The sequence below is a fragment of the Vigna unguiculata genome, chromosome 10, assembly GCF_037176805.1.
Source record: "Vigna unguiculata cultivar grain cowpea cultivar isolate G323 ecotype 2 chromosome 10, ASM3717680v1, whole genome shotgun sequence".
Taxonomy (NCBI): Eukaryota; Viridiplantae; Streptophyta; class Magnoliopsida; order Fabales; family Fabaceae; genus Vigna; species Vigna unguiculata.
This window is the reverse complement of record NC_140801.1, coordinates 46,494,957-46,514,626: the sequence shown is the minus strand read 5'-3', so window position 1 is coordinate 46,514,626 and position 19,670 is coordinate 46,494,957. Positions and strand designations below refer to the sequence as shown.

Below are 19,670 nucleotides of genomic sequence, written 5' to 3'. Positions count from 1 at the left end.
AAAAAACATACCAATAAAATTTAAATTTTAACATTAAAAAAAATTGTAAAATAGTGTTGGTTTTTCAATAGATTCTTATAATATCTCTAAACAACTTTCAAATATTTTTAACTTATAAGAAAAGTTCGTATTTTATATATTATCAAAATATGAAAAATGATAAATTAAAAAAATTTAATGGAAATACATTAATATTCACAATTAAAAACAATAAAAGTTAAAAATATGATATAGAAAATAAACAAGTAATATAATATTTAGGAACAAAAGATCTATGGTTCTTAATAATATAATAATATATTAACATATTAGTCCTAATATAATAATAATAGTAAAAATAATTAAAATATAGTGTAAAATAATAAATAAATAATTGTAAAATTTAAATATGAATTTTTAAATATTCTTCACATATTTTTTGACATTTTACACAAACTTAAACAATAATTTAAAAAATAATTTTTATAACATAGATATTGGTATATCATTACAAGTTAAAATTATACATTCTTAAAATTTTTAAAGATATAAAAATAACTAATAATGTTGATTTCAATATTTTTTTTTTCTAAATTAGGATATATATTGTCAAATTTGAAATTCAAAATATATAGTAATAAAGTTTGAATTTAAATTCTAAATTTTAAAAGCTATAAAATATGGGAGCAAAGTTAAAATTTGAAATTAAAAATCCAAAAAAATTGTAAAAAAAGGACTCCAATAGAAAAGTCTATCAATGTCTAACCTTTGTATTTTTGCATAGTGTACTATTTATATTTGTCTACATAGTCTACATTTTGTAAGTTTTGATTGTTTACTATTTATATTTTATTTGCAGTCTAACATTTGTATCTTTAAAGAATCTACTATTTATATTTAGGTGTAATTAGTCGGATAATACTCACTTTTGTTTGGATATGTTAGTTTCATACCTACTTTTACAAAGGTGTCAATTGGTCCTAACTTTGGAAAATATGTCTCAATCAGGTCCCTTTGAGAAAAAAATATTAACGCCATTAATGGTATCGATATTTAAAATGACTTACAAGAGTGAAAGGAACCTAATCGAGACATTTTTTCAAAAGTTGGGATTCGATTGACACATTTTTAAAAGTGAATACCAAACTGACACATCTGAAGAGAGTGAGTACTATCTGACTAACTAAACATTACATTTATATGCACGATCTATCATTTGTAGCTTTATATCGCTTACTCTTCACATTTTTTGTATCGTCTAATGTTTGTATCTTTATTAAGTCTACTCAACAATTTCTATATCGTCCATCATTTTTATTATTAGAGAAACAACTATTATATTTTTCTACATTTTTTACTCAATATTTCATTCAAAATTAAATTTGATTTCTTAATTTTAATTATCTAAATCTTAATATATTATTTAAAATAATTATATATAATACATTTTATTAAAAATATATATAAATAACTTAAATACATTTTTATTATAAAATCAATTAAAATATTATTATTGAATTTTATAAAATAAAATTTATATTAAATTTAATTATATTTTTATAATTTCAAATTAATTTAATAAATATACTGTAATTTTTAATTTTAAAATTCGATATCCCGTGTGTTGCACAGGTAAAAATACTAGTATAATTACAATTTTCATAAAAAAATTATTATTTGAATAGAGATGGATTAGATGAAATAAATTTAATTTAATAAAATGAATTATTAAAAATAAATTACATAATGTTAATACAAAATAATAATAAATTAAATGATATAATTTTAAGTTAATAAACAAGAATAACGTGTAATTAGAATAAATTTACAATCATACGATTCTTTATAACTTATTTACCATATATTTTATTTTTTAAAATAAATTAATTTATACGGTAGTTAAATATCTGAATTTAATATTTTATGATTAAAAGTAAATGAAAGCCATTTGAATACATAATTGAGAAATGGGAAGTGAGGAAGGAGAAAGCTCGTGCGCGTCGCCATGGCTGAAAATCTCGGAGGAGGTTGACCCTGCAGCTGCCTCCGCGGTCTTGCGCTTAGTTGATCAAATGGGAGCTTCCACCGCCGTTCCCCCTAAGTGGGACGCGCGTGGCACCTACGACCCTTTCTTTCGGAACTTCATCACAATCCTTCATATCCGACCAGGACGAATTTATATCTCCGTTCACGCCAAACCACCCATCTGTGTATGTAAACCGTTATGTAAGCACACAATTTAGATTCGACATTCATGAACGATTCTATTCATATGATTGTAGAATATTTCCATGTTTTGTGTCATATGGAGCTACATTTCTAAGTGTTGTGATTTGGTAGTTATTTCTTCTATATTGTGATGGGAAGATGTGAAAATTGGGAAATGTAGGATTTAAGGAGTATTGAAAATTGAATCGAATTATATATTATAATCTTACTTTATTCTTAATGGATATGTTGTGCAACAATGACGTGAGGTGGTTGTGCTTTTTTATTTGAAGTGTTTCTTTATTCAATATGGGGCAACGAACATTCTGATAATTTTGCCTGTTAGTAATACACTCTTCTAATTACACTGTCAACTACCGGTTAAAATTTATTGGAAATAAGAAATTTTTGTGAGTCTCACATTATTCATGATTCCATAGTTTTTTATAAATTACAATTAGCAATGTATAGAGGGAGTGATGGAATGAGAGTTTATTAAATATCATTCATCTGCAGTTCTAGTGGCACTTTCATGGTTTTCTGTTGATTTTTAATTGCAGAAAACAGCATGGTTGTTTACTTTGTTTCCAGAACTCAAAAGTTTGCACATTGACAAGGTTTCATGAACAGACTCTTGAAAATCAGAAACAGAGTTAAAATGAGGTGACAATTTTGTAATTAAAAGTGAAAACAAAATATAAAAAACAGAAAACCCCTTCTCTCTCTTTTTTTTTTTTTTAATATATTGATCAAGTATGATTTGGGTTGTATGAAATATTTTTGGTTCGTTGCAAATTACAGTCAAGGGCTGTCATTTGGGTTTGTTATAGTTTCATTTTATATGATACCAAATAAATTCACTTTTCTATATTCAAAGTTAGCATATTTGTTCGGTGGAAACTAACAAAAAAGTATTAAAGTGATAGTATATGATTTTTTTTTTCATTTTCTTTACTGGAATTGCAGAATGCCTATGGAACTCTGCATGGAGGTTCTGTTGGGACTTTGAGTGAGATTCTGTCAACTGCTTGTGCTAGAACGGTAGTTGCTGAGGACAAGGAACTTTTTCTTGGGGAAATTAGCATTTCTTACATGTCTGCCACTCCGGTAAATGTGAGTATATAATAAGTCTTTATGCTTTCCATGGTTTTCTATTGCGATACAACGTTTTTCCTTCAAACAAGTAGAATGGTTCGGTGATGTGCTGCCTGAGGAAATGGAGTGTTTTATCTTGAATTGTATTTTGAAACAGCAGACCAAAGCTTGAGGACATTAGAAAAGAAAGCAAGCCACTTAAAACTTCAAGAAATTAGTTTGAGAGTTTGGACTCTTATAATTATAAACAATGTTACTCAGCATCATTCAACTTCTGTTGCTCAGTTTCTTAGCATTCGCTTGGGAGATTGCTTAGGATCAGTGTGATTAGGACCTCATTGATAATACTTGAAAGATAACTATGCGTGCAATAGGATAACAGAATTTTAACAAGACAACTACAGCCATCAAAGCCTGATCCAAAATTCTGGAATTTCTTATTATTGTCTTTCTCTGAACTCTTGAAAACTTGTTAAATCAACCTTAAAAGTATTGTTCGTACAATTTAGATTGTTATCTCCATTCCCCAACAAGAAGCAAAAAGGCATAATGAACAAGTTCCCTAGTCATTCAATGTGTTACGGGTGTTCATAAATTGGATTTTTCAAAATTCAATCTAAATCAAATCCAAATCCAATAAAAAAGATTGAATCTATAATCCATATCCATTTTAACTAAATCAAATTGAATTGTATTTTTTCAATCCAATTTAAATTAGATTAATTACAATTTCCTTAGTTTTTTTCCAAATTAGATTTGAATTGGCATGATTTGGGCTCAACTTAGCCATATCCAACCTAACATGGGCTCAGCCCTGCTAGACCTAGTTTGACTGGACTAAGCCTAACATGGACTCAACCTAACCCAACTTGGCCAGACTTTTTGAGCTTGACTCAGACTAGACCCAACCCAATTCAATTAGACTTGGCCCAACTTGACTTTTACCTACTTGGATCCAACCCGATGTGGGTTTAGGTTGACTCGGCTTGATCTATGCCCAAGTCGATTCGGTTTGACGTGGACTCTTGCCAATTTGATCCCACCTAGGTTGGGGTCATCTCAGCTTGACAAAGGCCTCACTCTACTGGCATAACATGGGTCCACATTGATTTGGCTTGACATGAATCTAGGCCAATCTAGTCCGACTCAATTTGACTTGGGCTTGTGTTGAATCAACCCAACTTGGGTTCGGGCTATTTGGTCTTATCGGTGACTCATTCTAACCTTGGCTCATACCAACTCAACCAGACATGAACCTAGCTTACTCAACTTAATCTGGGTCTTGTTTGACTTAGCTTGATCTGGGCCTTGTTTAAATCAAATCAACTAGGGCTTGTTTAAGCCTAACCTGGATCGCATTTGACTTTGCCCAACTTGGGCTCAGTGCTGTTCGAAGTGAGGTGAACTCTATTTGATTGGGTTTGATATGGACCCGACTTGTCTCAACCCTACCTATCTAGACTAGAGTCAACTTGACGTGTACTCAACCTGATCAACTTGACCTGGAACTAGTCTGACTTGGGTCGGACTCAGCTTAACCCAACATGACATGGACCAAACCCTACCAACTCGACATCCATTTGGCCTAACCTAACTTGACTCAAGCCCAACCTAGCCTGATTTAGGCAATTCTCGTCCAATCTTGGGTCAGCCTGAGTCGGGTTTGGCTTGGGCTTGCCTAACTTGGATTTGGTCTAGCCTAACTTAACTTTAGCATGACTTAGTTTTGTTTGTCTTGGATCTGAATCAACCTTGCATTACTTGGCCCAAGCCGGCTCTACCTTGCATGAGTTGAAGCCAACCTGACTTGGTCTTGCCTTACCTAACCTAACTGGAACTAACCTTGATTTTGAATTTTTAAAATTCAAAAAGTTATCTAATTTATAATATCTAATCCAAATCCAATTTAATGGATTGGACTTAAAATCCAATAATATGAATTTGGATTTAAGATAATTATATTAAAATAGACTTAAAGTAATATGGAATATGGATTTGGATAATTATAGATTGGATTTGAAAATTTGGATTTTTTTCCCACTCTACACTGTGTGATGTTGGTGAGTTGCATTGACAATTTTTGGTGGATGACTATTACATTTCATATTGAGGATTCCTGAATTGCCCTTGAGTTTGAGATATTATTTTTGGACGAAGATCCTATATAGAGCACGGTTCGGCTCCGGGGTGAACCAATTAAAAATCAAATTTAATTTGAATTGAAAAGATAAAAGTGCATACATAACAAATTTTACAGTTGTTTATAAATCAATAACGCCTTGGTTGTTTTCAATTTGCCACCTACACTTTACTTTCGAGTGTAGTTTGCACTTTATAGCATCCAAATCCTTCAATATCTTTTACTACTCATGTTTTCAACTTTGATAAATGTGTTTTGCACTTTACGTTTATCCAGGAAGAAGTGTTAGCAAATGCCTCCATAGTGAAGTCCGGCAGAAATTTGACTGTAGTCGCAGCTGAGTTCAAATTGAAGAAATCTGGGAATATGGCCTATAGCACTCGTGCTACCTTCTATAACATGCCTCTTTCCAGTTTATGAATAATTTGGACTGAGTTTAAACCCAATAAAAGTATACTAAACTATAATATATTAATTTAGATATAATAATATTATTTGTTTTACATTGATAACCAACTACTATTTGAGAATAATTTACTTTTAGATGGTTAAAAAGGGAAAAAAATTATAATGACCTTGAAAGCAATTTTTATCAAAGTTACTTGAAAATGTATCATAGTTCAAAGTTCAAGTTGTCAATCTCTTCTATAACATTGTTAAATCTATGGGTTAAATATGTTTTTGAACCTTTCAGTAAATTTTGTAATTAGTCCATTATGAAACTTTAGACCAATTTAGTCGTTCATTTTTTGAAATACATGGATTTAATCATTTTAATCAAATTTTGTTAAGTTTATTTGACATTTCAAGCGTGTTTCTAATACTATTTGAATTAACATTAAAGTAAAAATATGTCAAACAAAATAAACAATTCAAATACAATCCTGAAATGCATATAAAACATCAAATAAACATAATAAAATTTGATTAAAAGAATCAATCCAAGTATTTAACCCTTAAATCTATTCACATGGTAAGAGTTAATAAGTAGTCTGCAATTTTAAATAAATTATAATAAAAAAATAAGATAAAGCACATGCTGATAAAGTATAATATAATTCTCAAATAGACGTTACTAATTATAAGAAAAAGTATTAAAATTATAAAACAAAATAATTCCAAGATGTTTTATTGACACAATAGAAGATCAAAATAATCTTCACAAAAAGTATATGAACAAAAAAGGGAAAGAATGTTATTATGTTCTAAATGAAAACTAGAAAAGAATGTTTCAAAAATATATATAGAATAAAAAAATTCTTGTATGTCATTATATTCACACTAAACACTAATAAAAATAATATTATACTCAAACTAAGTATTATATTACACATTTTTCAAAATAGTGAGGTAAAGAGAGCCAGAGTGAGAGAGCAGCAAATACTGCTTTTGGGAAAAACAACGAGGGAGAGTGGGAAGGAAAACGAGGAATTTGAATTTTCTCATGAGTTTTTTTTTTTTATTATTCTGCTATGCTTTTCAAATATATTAATGATTATTAATTTTAAAATTTTAAAATATATTAATTTTTTTAAATATTAATATAATGTATCTTTAATGTTAACAAAAATTAATATCAAAAAAATTCAATAGAAAATCTAGACTCTAAAAAATAAGTGACTACGAAAGAAAAATAAAAAAGAACATGAGGACACTGGTGTCAATGATTTAAAGTCATGTGTATACAATAAAAAGGTAAAGTCAACATGGTTTGCCATTTGGCATGTAAAAAAAATAGTTTCTTGAGTGAAGAGTATTACATCCATACTTATCTTTAAGTATAAAAATATGAGTAAAATTTTGGATAAGGACGAAACCAAATAACGTTATAGTTTAGAAACTAAACATATTTAACCCTAACATTATAAAAACTAACAAATTGATAACATGATGATATGATTCGAATTTATCTAAATTTATTTGGATGAATTTCGTTTTGATTAACAAAAAATATTCTTCAAAATAATTGGTTTTATGGTAAATGCGAATCAATCCAATCAATGAACTACAGATTTACTTTTAGTAAAGAAGTGTCCGATCTATATATAAAAGCTATTCAACTTGGGGTAATAAACAAATTAGGTGACTATTTAGATCAATATAACATTCAGAACACTAAAATTAAAATAACATTCTGTGAAGTGTTGAAAATTCATTTAATCTTAATTAAAAAACAACAAGTAATTCGTTGAATCTAATTGACTTAAAATATGTGCATTATTGTTATTACATTAATACTATTTATTTTCATTTAAACCTTTTTATATTAATATTATTTAATGTTTTACCTTAATGTTATTTGTATAGTATTCTAGTCATTTTAAAAAGTAGCCCCTACGCTACCAAAGTAGATTCGTCCCCTACATATATTGTACTTTCACTATTATGATATGAAAATTCTTAATCCACACTATACAGTAGACATGAAGTAAAATATAAAATTGTTACTGAGTGAATAAAATTACATCAAATTGTTTTACTTAACATACATCTTATTAAAGATATTTGTTTTTGTTGCCCATAATTATCCTAGACCACGTGAAATGATTAGTAAAATATAAAAGGGCAGCTTCTTCCTGTTACTCTATAAATTTTTTCATACACTCCATAAATTCTTATATACGTATAATTCAAAATGTAAATTTTATATTCCGAAATATAAAAATTAGATATACATTCTTTGTTTTATATTTACAATCCAAAATATATATTTTATTTTATATTTCAAAATATAAGATCTATAATAGAATTTGTATTTCAAATTCTACGTTTCAAAATACAAAAATTTATAGAGATTCTGGTCAAAATTAGAAGTGCAGGAAGGCCTATAAAAGGACACAGCAAGTAAAACTTCTGTAAACACTTCTTAAAATGTAAGATGTTAGGGTACTTTTTCTATTAGAAAATGAGATTACGATTAAAAGAATATTAGAAATTTAGATCATAAAATTAAGGGGAAACGGTACCCATATTTATTATAAACACCCGCGTTTAGGATTTTTTTCTCTCGAATCAAATAGCAATATCTTCTATGTCTTGATGCTTGCGTTGGAGAAATTAAAAAAAGGTATAAATACATATTTGGTACCCAAACTTTTTCGGAAAGTTCAATTTGGTACCCGAAATTTAGGAATGTTCAATTTGGTACCCAATTTTCTAAAGAGATTCAATTTGGTCCTCTCCGTTAAGTTGGAGTTAACACCGTGTCCGTACAGGACACGTGTCAAGCCATGAAATTTTTATTTTTTTTTCAAAAAAATTATTTTTTTTCCAAAAATTTAAAAACTGCCACGTGTCAGTTTATCATCGTGCCACGTGACAGCTTACAATCATGACATGTGGCAGTGTAATAGTTATTTTCAATTTAGTACACTAATTTAAATTTTTGGTTCAATTTAGTACCTAAATTTTTTAAAATTATCCAATTTCGTCATTTCCTATTTGAGACCAAATTAGTAAATAAGCTTAATTATAACTTATATAAACATGTTAAAATAATTGTTTTGAATTTATACATCAAATCACTACACCTAAATATTCAAATTATTTTAATCATGACAAGTGTAAAAAATTTCATGTATAAAAATTACAAAGGTTAAAATGTAAAAAATAAAATAATTTAAGTATTTAGGTGAAATGATTTGATGTATATATTAGAAAAAGTTATTGTAACATGTATATATAGGTTGTAATTAAACTTATTTACTAATTTGGTCTCAAATGGAAGATGACAAAATTGGATGATTTTAAAAAATTGGAGTACTAAATTGAACCAAAAATTTAAATTGGGGTACTAAATTGAAAACAACTATTACACTGCCACTTGTCATGATTGTAAGCTGCCACGTGGCACGATGATAAACTGACATGTGGCAGTTTTTAAATTTTTTGAAAAAAAATTATTTTTTTTGAAAAAAAAAATAAAAATAAAAATAAAAATTTCATGACTTGACACGTGTCCAGTACGGATACGGTGTTAACTCCAACTTAACGGAGAAGACTAAATTGAATCTCTTTAGAAAATTGGGGTACCAAATTTGAACATTCCTAAAGTTCGGGTACCAAATTGAACTTTCCGAAAAAGTTTGGGTACCAAATGTGTATTTATACCTTAAAAAAATGAACTTACTACCAGAATTCAGAAAAACAAATTGGTAGTTCCAATTCCAATTTCAGAATCCTTTACATTGATTTTTTATATGCATAACTTTAGGTCTTGAATCTAAACAAGACAATTGACTATTTTTTGAAGGGAGAAAAGGAAAACAAAGAGAAGCGCAAGAAAATGTGATTGGAGATTCAATTCCTGTAGTACATATTAGGTTTAACATTTAGAGTCATAGAAACTACACAAAAATATTTGGTTTAACATTTTAGAGTCATAAAAGCTACACAAAATAGTGCATATTTGATTTAACAATTAGAGTCATAGAAACTACTCAAAATAGCTTGAACTTAAATGTAGATCTCAGATTCACGTTTACTTTTAATTGATGTAAAACCAAACATGCATGTTTCTCAAGGATGTACTTGTATGGACACTCACCTAAATGTGAGATGCTAAGCACAATCAAAGAGTGACAACATATTAAGATTTTGAAATGTAAAACAAAATAACAAATCACTTACCTGGTTGATGCTTGTGTTGACAGACAATGGAAGCTGTGTTTACTGTTTACAATGCCTTCAAGCATAATCTATACATGCACACCACAATGAAATGCTTTGGTTCATAAAAGGAGTGAATATAAACCCTGTGTACCAATTGCACTGTCAGAAACTACTTCCAGCCACAGCATGAAAAAGGAAGATTATATACACTCAGCGTGCCTCGAGAGCCACAATAGCTCTGGCACTTCAAAATCATGTCAACAAATTCGAATTGCATGGCCTCTCCCAAGAGGTGTTCCATAAGAAAGTGCCATTTTTTCCTGTGAACTGGTGTTGTTGCTATTGAAAACATTCAACTGCAATTATGTTCGAAAACTATTCAAATTCGATTCTGAAAAGAATGGAAAGGACAATTCGTGATGCACATACCAAACCCACAATATTGGTTTACATAAAAATGGCATTGACAAAGGCATCCGCATCAAAGGGTTGAAGGTCTTCAACACCTTCACCAACACCCACAAATTTTACCGGGATTCCAAGTTCATCAACCACGCTGACCTGCCAACATAAATTAGTCCTTACCATGATCACCCCATCCCAGCAAAGAATAGTACTACCAATAGTGAAAAATATTCGGTCCAAAAACTATTAAATATCCATTAAGAGAAAAAGAAAATGAAGAGAATACCACACAGCCACCTCTTGCAGAGCCATCCAATTTGGTCAAAATTAAACCAGTGACACCCACAACCTGTCTCAAGGTCAAAGGATTCAGAATAAAAACTTTGAATAAAGCTCACAGAAGTTAATACGGAACAATGGGGCAACTATAATACTAAACGTTGAGATACTATGAGCGATAATATCTAAAACTATGTAAGGAATGAATAACAAGACTGAGTGAGGAATTTGCAGGATCACCATACATGAAAACTACAACATATTTGTGACTGACCACTCATTTGGCCATAGTATGTTTGCTAAATAAATTAACCTCTAAATCTTCGTTCACTTACTGATATTTTTTTTTCAAAGATGTATTATGCTTGATATTCTAATGTATTCCTTTTGTCCCCATTTCAGGGTTTGTTTTATACTTTTTCTTTCCAGATTGAACTGTTCACTACATCTATTAACTCTCGAATATCAGATTTGCATGTTTAAGTCATAACCATGATTTGGCATCACAGAAAGCATTGCACAAGAAGGACCAGAAGGTATCGCAGTATACATATTTTATATTCCCTAGTTTTCAGAGGAAAAAAAGTCAAAAGTTGGCATCTAGAAATAAATTAAGAAATTGAATTCCATCACTACATAAATGTTTCCCCAATATGCATCAAAGATCCAGTCAAACTAATGAGGAATTTGTATATATGTAATTCTAGGTACAAAGAAAGCACAACTCATTGTCTACCGGTTGCAAGATTTGATCTAGAATTGTTTTACAATCTCTTCCCATTTTCTGTTTCAATTACAATATTGAAATGCAATCTTTAGTTTGAATGTCAAAGATGCAATACCCCTCCCAAAGAAACAATCTTATTATCACACGGTATTCTCATTTACTGACAGTAGGGATTAAAGAAAATAAAATAAAAATTTCCCCAAACTCAACAACTATACAATTTAAAATGCAGAAATAGAATTTACATCATTGAATTCTCTTGCTTGTGGCAACATATTCAGACCAGTGGTCCCATCCAGAACCAGTAGGATCTCCTGCAATCATTGTCAAAACACTCGTTTTATGATATACTTGTGTTTGTTTGGCGAGTGCGAGAAAGAGAAATGGAAAACATGTTCAAGGAAAGACGTTTTATTCACACACATTAAGATTTACCAAACTACAAAGAGAACTAAGGACAAATAAATAAGTACCTATAACATACACAGTAGTTATATTAAGAGATATTGAAAAGGATGCTACAGAAAGATAGTATAGTAATAATAATAAATAATAAAAAAAAGTGTTAGCTTATGTCAGGTTTAATAATTCTGTTTACTATCAATTGAAGAATAAAATTTAACAGAACACAAAGTAGGTGTTTTAGTATAAATGCTTTGCTCCATATGACCAAAACAGACAAAAGAAAAATACCATCCACGTTATAATTATTCATCAACTTCCACCTAGAGGTCTAAAAGCTTATTCCAAAAAGCTGCCAGAAAATAAAAAAGATAAAACGTTTTTAAGATATTAAACCATAAGTATATAAAAAAAACAAGCATAGATGATCAAATGCTCAGTAGTTCCCAAACAATTACCAGCAGCAAGATTAAATTGGGAGGAAAAGAGTAAAAAGCTTGGGCTTACATTGGGTGCACCAGGAATGACTTTAGCAACAGATTTTTTACAGGAAATCAACTCTTCCATTAAGCTGTAATTAGTGTGTAAACCTGAGAACATAACATGAACACCAATGCTAATATATCTAGATAGTTCATTAAAACACAAACAGCTAGTGGAAAACTTGTACTTACGTCCAGATGTATCACATAAAACTATATCAAAACCGAGCTCTTTTCCCTTTTTTACAGCCTGTGAAAGCACTGCATGTAATACAGTAGGAAGAAAATTTAGTATCAAAGCCAACGAAAAATATATCTAAATTTAAAAGTGATCAACAGCAGATCGAAGATCCAAATTTAACTCCATTTGTACCTGATGATGCTTTTGCTTTCTGTGATTCAGCCACAACAATCTCACATCCAGTCCTTTCTGCCCATATTTCCAACTGATCACTGGCAGCAGCTCTAAATGTATCACCAGCCGCCATCAATATCTGGAAGATTTTTAAAAGTAAGAACAGAAGACCACCATGGAATTCTATATCCTAAATTGTGAAGCATAAATGTGACAAAAGGTAATATGATACAACCATAGATATTAAAGTTCAAACAAGAGAACAACAAAGTCCTTCAATTCCTTTCAATCTTGAAACATAAATTGATTTTAAAATTTTAAGAGGTACATAGGAACATAAACAACATTTTTTATATTTAAAAAATGTAGACCAAGTAGTTTTAATGCATTCTCTTCTCTGAATAAAAAGAGGTTGATCCTTGGGGCAACAGTAGAGTTGCTTCCTTGTGACCAGGAGATCATGGATTAATCTTGGAAGTAGCCTCTCCACTTGCAAGGGTAAGGTAGCAGCAACATATACCCTACCAGACCCCATCTTTGGGAAGCCTTGGGCATTGAGTCTCCCTCTTTTTAGAAATAAAAGACTAATGATATAAAATTATCCCTACCTTAATGTTGGGGAATGAAGCATCACAAGGCCATACTACACCCCGACTAAGACCAACTTCATATATTTTGATAATATAAAAGGACGCAAGAGTTGACTTAAATATAAGCAACTAACAATCTTCAAGGACTTCACTGGGGAATTTGGAAGTATGATCACAACCAAACATTATCCCATAAGATAGTGTAAGCTATATTCATAAACTAATTCCATTGGTTTCTGTTAAAAGCCAAATTTCAGGAAAATAATTAAGAATAGAGTATTCTTTGTAAAGGTTCCTACAAGTATTTTCATAGTTCTTCATTATCCCCTTGTGATCGCATTCTCTTCCTTATGGTCCATTTTTCTTATTTGAGATACTCCGCATCTTTCAAGAATCCAAAGAGAAAGTTTTATCCTGACTCGTGAATTAATAAAAGAAATAGTCATTCTGGATAAGGGAAAGGTATTGTCTACAAGCAAACAAAATATAATTGAAGAATGGAAGGAAAGAGAAAATTAATATTGATGAGAATGGGCTAATCTTTCTGCAAGTTAGAAGTGGAAACCTCAAAAAAATAGTGGGCAGAAGACCAAAGAGAGGTGTAAAAGGTTCTTGGTCAAGTCACTGTTTATTATATTTATCTGAATAGTTGAAAGGTACTCATTGGCTCCCTAATGACATCACTATACAAGCTCTTAAAATTCAGAGAAGAGAAATCCCAGCAGGCCCTGTTGACCAACAAACTTTCAGTTGGAGATCAAAATCAAGACCAAAGCAACACTCAGATAATATAATACACAATCTAACCTTAGCCCCTTCATTCTTCAATCTATAGGCCAGCTTTCCTGCAAATAAAAGCTGAACAAGTTGGCATGGTTTTGGATATCTAAACAACCAAAGAGAATTTGATTGCTTATTGGAAGAGGGAGGAAGAGTTTCATCAAATGATTTTATGAATTTACAATGTATGCATAATAACTCTAATAATAGTCATGGTGATCCATAGTTTTTTTCTTTCATAATTTTACATCCAATTGACACAATATAACCTTTGTAGGCTTATTCATTAACTCTAGAGAAATAAATCTCACGTGGAACATAAAGGAAGAAAAAAAAACTGTATGCTGTCTAATGTCTCAATTATTTATTTCAATGATCACCAAAGAATGGAATCAACAACGTAAGCCTTTTTCTTACCCAAAGATGTTGTCTTCCCTCCACCATTAACACCAACTATCATTATTACAGCCGGCTTCCTAAACACCAAAAATTAACCCAATATAAAGCACAAAAAGTGAAGACAATAAAATTTAGTCTCACCGTAAAAGTTGAAAATGTTCACACCTGAATCCAAGTTGAAGTTCGGTTTTACTTCCCTTGGAGGTTAACAGTTCCAAAACGTTCCTCTTCAATGCTTCCTAATGCCATTCAAATTAATGCACAACACATTCCATATCATAAAATTAGAAAGTGTCCGATATATTATCAAATAACCTGATAAAAAAGGGGAAGGGAAGTTTCAGTAACTAGTTCTGACCATGTTAAGACCCAACCACAACCCAACAAAAAAGAATATCAAGCACTCTTAAACTCCGAGATAGAATAAATAAAAAATTTCAAACTCATCATATAAGGTAAAATAGGAAGAACTAAATAAAAAGTAAAGCATTTAGTACATGAGGAGCACACAAAAAATGTCCTTCCAATAATAATAAACATTCAATAAAGAATTATCCTCTGAATACTAAATGTTCATCAACCATTTCAGCCCTTTTTCTTAAAATCTAATTTATTTTCAAAAACTTCTTCCTTCCAAAGAATCCAATCCATACACACAAACAACAAACTCCTAAGACGTGCTAAACTACAATAACATAATCTTGAGTCCTTTAAGCCATTTGAAGCACATTTGAAGCGTGTTAGCAATTAATAAAATTCAAAGACTGACTCTCTTCGATCAATCTGTTCAATTTATACCTTTATCTCATTCCCTGATTTAAGCTTCCCTGAAAATATATCCTCGCGCAAATTCTCCACAATCTTAATAGTGATTTTCGGGCCAAAATCAGACACTAAAAGAGCCTGCAATAAACAAATAAATAATTTAATTAAAATGCAAAAAATTTGGTAAAAATCCTAACTCTGTAGTTTATGAAAACTATACTCATAAAAAAAATAATTTAATTAGCATGCAATGCGTGTTTACATGAATTTTAAGATTGTTGAGTTTTATGATAGCTATTGTAAAAATTCTTATAATTAGGATAATCAATTTGGATCAAGCCAAGTAAGACTACTGGAAGCAACAAAGTTTAAATTCTCAATAAGAGTGATCAATGCAACTGCACACTCAGAAACTTGCACCTGAACTCGAAACCATTAATTGAGCAAGGAATCACACGCTAGTTAATCCATAACTTGGTTGGATAATGTTTTCCATTACATATGAAAAACGAAATAAAACAAATTTTACTATCACCTAAAATTAACTTATGCATAAGAAATAAAAGTATATTCAGACAAAGAATTTAGTCCAGAGAACTTATACCCATAAATTAAGATCAATTTATAAATAAATTCTTAAAAATACAAACATGTTCTGTTAAGTGTTGCACACAGTATTTAGGATAACGTGAGTGTATGAAAACTAAATTCTAAATAAAACATATAGAAATGAATAATAGGAACCTCTTCGAGTTCGTCAAGGACTCGGTCGGTGTCGGCGAGGTTCCAGTAGAGCAGAAGCTCGTCGATGACGGCGAGGTTGCTGCGGGTCTTGGAGAATCCCGAAAACACCTTTTCCACGTCACTCTTCGCCTTCTCCTTAATCAAACGCCCCAGTTTCGTGAAGAACCCGGTCTGTCCGGCTGAACACCTGAACCGGGCCGAGCCGGTTCTGAAATTGGGGGTTCCGGTTCGAGGAGCGACGTTGAAGAGAATATATTGTGAGTTGGAGGAAGGTTGCGAGATAACGGAGAAGCGAGCGAGGGAAGCAGAAATGGTAGCCATTTCTGCAACTGCCGAGTTCTGCGCAGTTCGCTGAACCAGAAGAAGATAAAGTGAGTCAAAGTGACGTCGTTTTGGAATTTTATACAGTGTTTCTTCTTATGTCTTAAATTTTGAACCAAATAGCATTTTAATATAATTTTTGAATAAATTATTTGGTTTCTACAATTTAAAATCAATTCTTTTAGTATTTTTTTTTAATTGGAGACTAAACTATTTTTTACTTTATCTCTTAAATTTAGAATTTAAAGATTACTTTTTTAATTTAATAATATAAACTGTTTTTTTTTTCAAAATTTAAGAAAATCATTAAATTACTGATCAAAATTGTGAAGATAAATTTTTTTATAATTTAAAATTGAGATCCAAATTGTTCCCTCAAAGATTGGTGAAATGACTCAATGATTTATAAAAAAAAAAAAAAAATCATACATTTGACTATTTGAAAGTTCATCTTGTTTGTGTGAATCCCTCTAATTGTGGTTTGTGATCGATAAACAGATTAAATGATCCTCAGTTAAAATTAGAATACAATTGTATTTAGTGGCGGATCTTGATAAGAGTGTTGGACGGGCCAAAGTAATATGATTATTTGATTTTGATTGAATCATTAGTATAATATTTTCAAAAAATAACTTATGTAACTGAACAATTTAATCATTAGTATAATGTTTCAAAATATGTGAAGAAGTAAAATTTATGTTGTTTTTCATCTTCACGTAGTTTTTCTTTTATTACTATTAAAAAAACATTTATTATTTTGTTCTTCATCAATATATATTTTTTTTTAAATATATTAAAAATAATTTGTTATAATCTAATAAAAAATTGAGAAACATAATTATTAAAAGAGAAATATATGATAATAAGTCACAATTAAAAATCGGTTATGAAAAAATACATAATACATTATTTTTTACTTCTATAATAATAAAAAATGAATATACAAGATACTCATGAGATAAAAAATAATAATTTTAATAACTATTAAACTAATATTTCATCAAGTAAGACAAGAGAGTCACATCTTGTTATTCGAGAAAGAAAAGAAACAAATAAGAAATAAGAGCAAAAATAATATATATATATATATATATATATATATATATATATATATATATATATATATAACTTTATTTTTTCTTCAAAAACAAAACAAAAATTATGAGAGTGAAAAACTAAAAAGGTAATGAGAAAGAAAATAAAAATTATCTTATTAAATATTTTGTTTAATTACTCTTTTGGTTACTATTTTCAAATATATCAACATCTTTCCCTTTTTTTTAGTCTCAATTTAATCTCAATTGTTTAGTCACAATTTAATTTTTTTTAGATGAAAATATAGATAAAAAAGTAATTAAACATAAATATTTGTATTCTTTGTTATATTTGATTTTAAGTTTTATTATTTATTAGTATTAAATATTTTATTTTATAAAAGAAATAAAAAAATATAATTTATTTTTTTTCAATTTCTAAAATACACTATCTATAATTTAAAATATTTTCAAAATTTTTAAAAATTTCAAAAACATATATAGAATTTAAAAAAAAATCAAAAATATTTGGGGAGCCAAGACTCCTTCCAACTTCATAGAAACTCCGCCGCTAATTGTATTAACTTGTTTTAATATATATATATATATATATATCACAAAATAACATTAATATGCATGCACGTGTATTGTTGTTAGTTTTTAATTAACTTTAAACATGAAAATTAAATTTGAATTAAATATAACTTAGATGATATAAGATAATTACATACGACAACAAAACATGATATGGTAAGATAAATCATATTAGAATTAAACAATTCGTTAGTAGAGGTGATGCTTAGAACATAACAAATTAAACAAGGTTAGAATGTAACATTAATTCTGATTAAATGAGAATCTTAATTAAAAATACATACATTTATGTAAGAATTGATCTACATAGTTATAATTTTTATAAATTATGAGAATTATAAAAGAAAATTAACTAAATTAAATTATAAAAATTTATATAAGATTTTAAAATTATATTTAACATATTTAGATAATAATTATTTAATTTAATATTTTAATGGATACTGTAATTTAAATTTATATCTTACAATAATTATAAACAAAAATACATAAGATAATAAACTAAATAATATTATTAGGATAAAATCATCACCTTCACCTATCATTCATATGGACAATTCATATCACACGTCCAAACATGAAATAAAGTAATTAAGCCGATAGTTGCATGATACCAAAATCTCAATCTCTATGCAACATAACATTCATCATCACAACAAAATCATCATTCGTCCATGTATTCACTATATTCCAACATTTAAAATCATATTCCCTTCAATCAACATCTAATCATCGATATAATCTCTTATTTCCATCATAACATATCACTCATCCATTATTAACATCTTTCTATATAAAAACAGAGATCAGAGCTTTGGATTCTTTATGGTTTTATTGGTGATTAAAAACAAAGGCACCAGTGGTCTAGTGGTATACTTGTTCTAACTATAATATGATAGATTTTTGTTTCCGTTTTCTATACATCATAGATATGTCTTAGGCAACACACAACAGTTTTTGGTTTTAATAATTTAGAGGTTAATGTATTAACTATTGTTCTATCAAAGAACACAAAGCACCAGTGGTCTAGTGGTAGAATAGTACCCTGCCACGGTACAGACCCGGGTTCGATTCCCGGCTGGTGCACATTCCTGAGAGCTGTGATGATCCAAGCATTTGATTGTAGAGTCAGTCAGTGTTCATCTAAAAAACATAGATGAAACAAATGCACCCTCTGAGCTCTCTTTTTTCTGTGGTGTTTAGTCTGTGGAAACTATAATTGTAAATTTAAAATCCGTAGCTAACTTTTATGTGCATTTAATGTCTGCATACAGAAAAAGATTTTAAATTCTTTTGTATTGTGATGTTTTAAAAAAGTAATAAATATTTTAAATTCCGAATTATATTTTGCAGAACAATTGTCAAATCTTTCTACGAAATATTTTTCAGAAAATTCGGGAAAAAAATTCTGGCTAAATATTTTTCACAAAAGAATTGGTAAAAAAAACCACTTTTCTACGAACAACAAAGTTTCTTAGTTGTTCTAAATTAGTTCAAATTAAAATACCATTACTATGTAAAAAAATAGCCACAAGAGAGTATGGGTGATACAAGTCATGCTGAAGTGTGATTTATAAAAGTGAAAAATAGAATTTAAGAACATCATCATTAACATTGTTAGAAGCTTATAGAGAATACTTAGAGTTTAGTTCATGAGAGAGATTAAGAATATTAAGTACATTAATATTGTTATAAACTTATATAGAATACATAGAGACCAGATCACGAGAGATTAAGGATATTCACGTATAAGATATTAC

At 29.4% G+C, this 19,670-nt stretch overlaps 2 protein-coding genes and 1 non-coding gene across 5 annotated transcripts; 2 read left to right on the top strand and 1 right to left on the bottom strand.

The window, feature by feature from the left end:
- Positions 1 to 1,922: 1,922 nt before the first annotated feature.
- Positions 1,923 to 5,934, top strand: LOC114167145 (uncharacterized). The gene is made up of 3 exons (XM_028052121.2): positions 1,923 to 2,189; positions 3,154 to 3,300; positions 5,699 to 5,934. The coding sequence occupies exons 1-3, from the start codon at positions 1,947 to 1,949 to the stop codon at positions 5,840 to 5,842; spliced, it is 534 nt and encodes a 177-aa protein (XP_027907922.2). The 5' UTR covers positions 1,923 to 1,946; the 3' UTR covers positions 5,843 to 5,934.
- Positions 5,935 to 9,871: 3,937 nt separating this feature from the next.
- Positions 9,872 to 16,340, bottom strand: CPFTSY (signal recognition particle receptor protein, chloroplast (FTSY)). Of its 3 annotated transcripts, XM_028052120.2 has the most exons (12): positions 15,962 to 16,335; positions 15,251 to 15,355; positions 14,618 to 14,691; positions 14,471 to 14,529; positions 14,081 to 14,118; positions 12,702 to 12,822; positions 12,521 to 12,589; positions 12,354 to 12,436; positions 11,690 to 11,758; positions 10,725 to 10,787; positions 10,463 to 10,594; positions 9,872 to 10,389 (listed from the first exon to the last, which is right to left on the bottom strand). In XM_028052120.2, the coding sequence occupies exons 1-11, from the start codon at positions 16,280 to 16,282 to the stop codon at positions 10,481 to 10,483; spliced, it is 1,116 nt and encodes a 371-aa protein (XP_027907921.2). In that variant the 5' UTR covers positions 16,283 to 16,335; the 3' UTR covers positions 9,872 to 10,389; positions 10,463 to 10,480. The 3 variants fall into 3 exon arrangements, with proteins under 3 accessions (XP_027907921.2, XP_085524471.1, XP_085524470.1); XM_085668345.1 differs by having other exon boundaries at positions 9,872 to 10,372; positions 12,354 to 12,589; positions 15,962 to 16,340; XM_085668344.1 differs by having other exon boundaries at positions 12,354 to 12,589; positions 15,962 to 16,339.
- Positions 16,341 to 18,925: 2,585 nt separating this feature from the next.
- Positions 18,926 to 18,996, top strand: TRNAG-GCC (transfer RNA glycine (anticodon GCC)). The gene has a single exon. It is a non-coding gene; the product is annotated as a tRNA-Gly (tRNA).
- Positions 18,997 to 19,670: the final 674 nt, after the last annotated feature.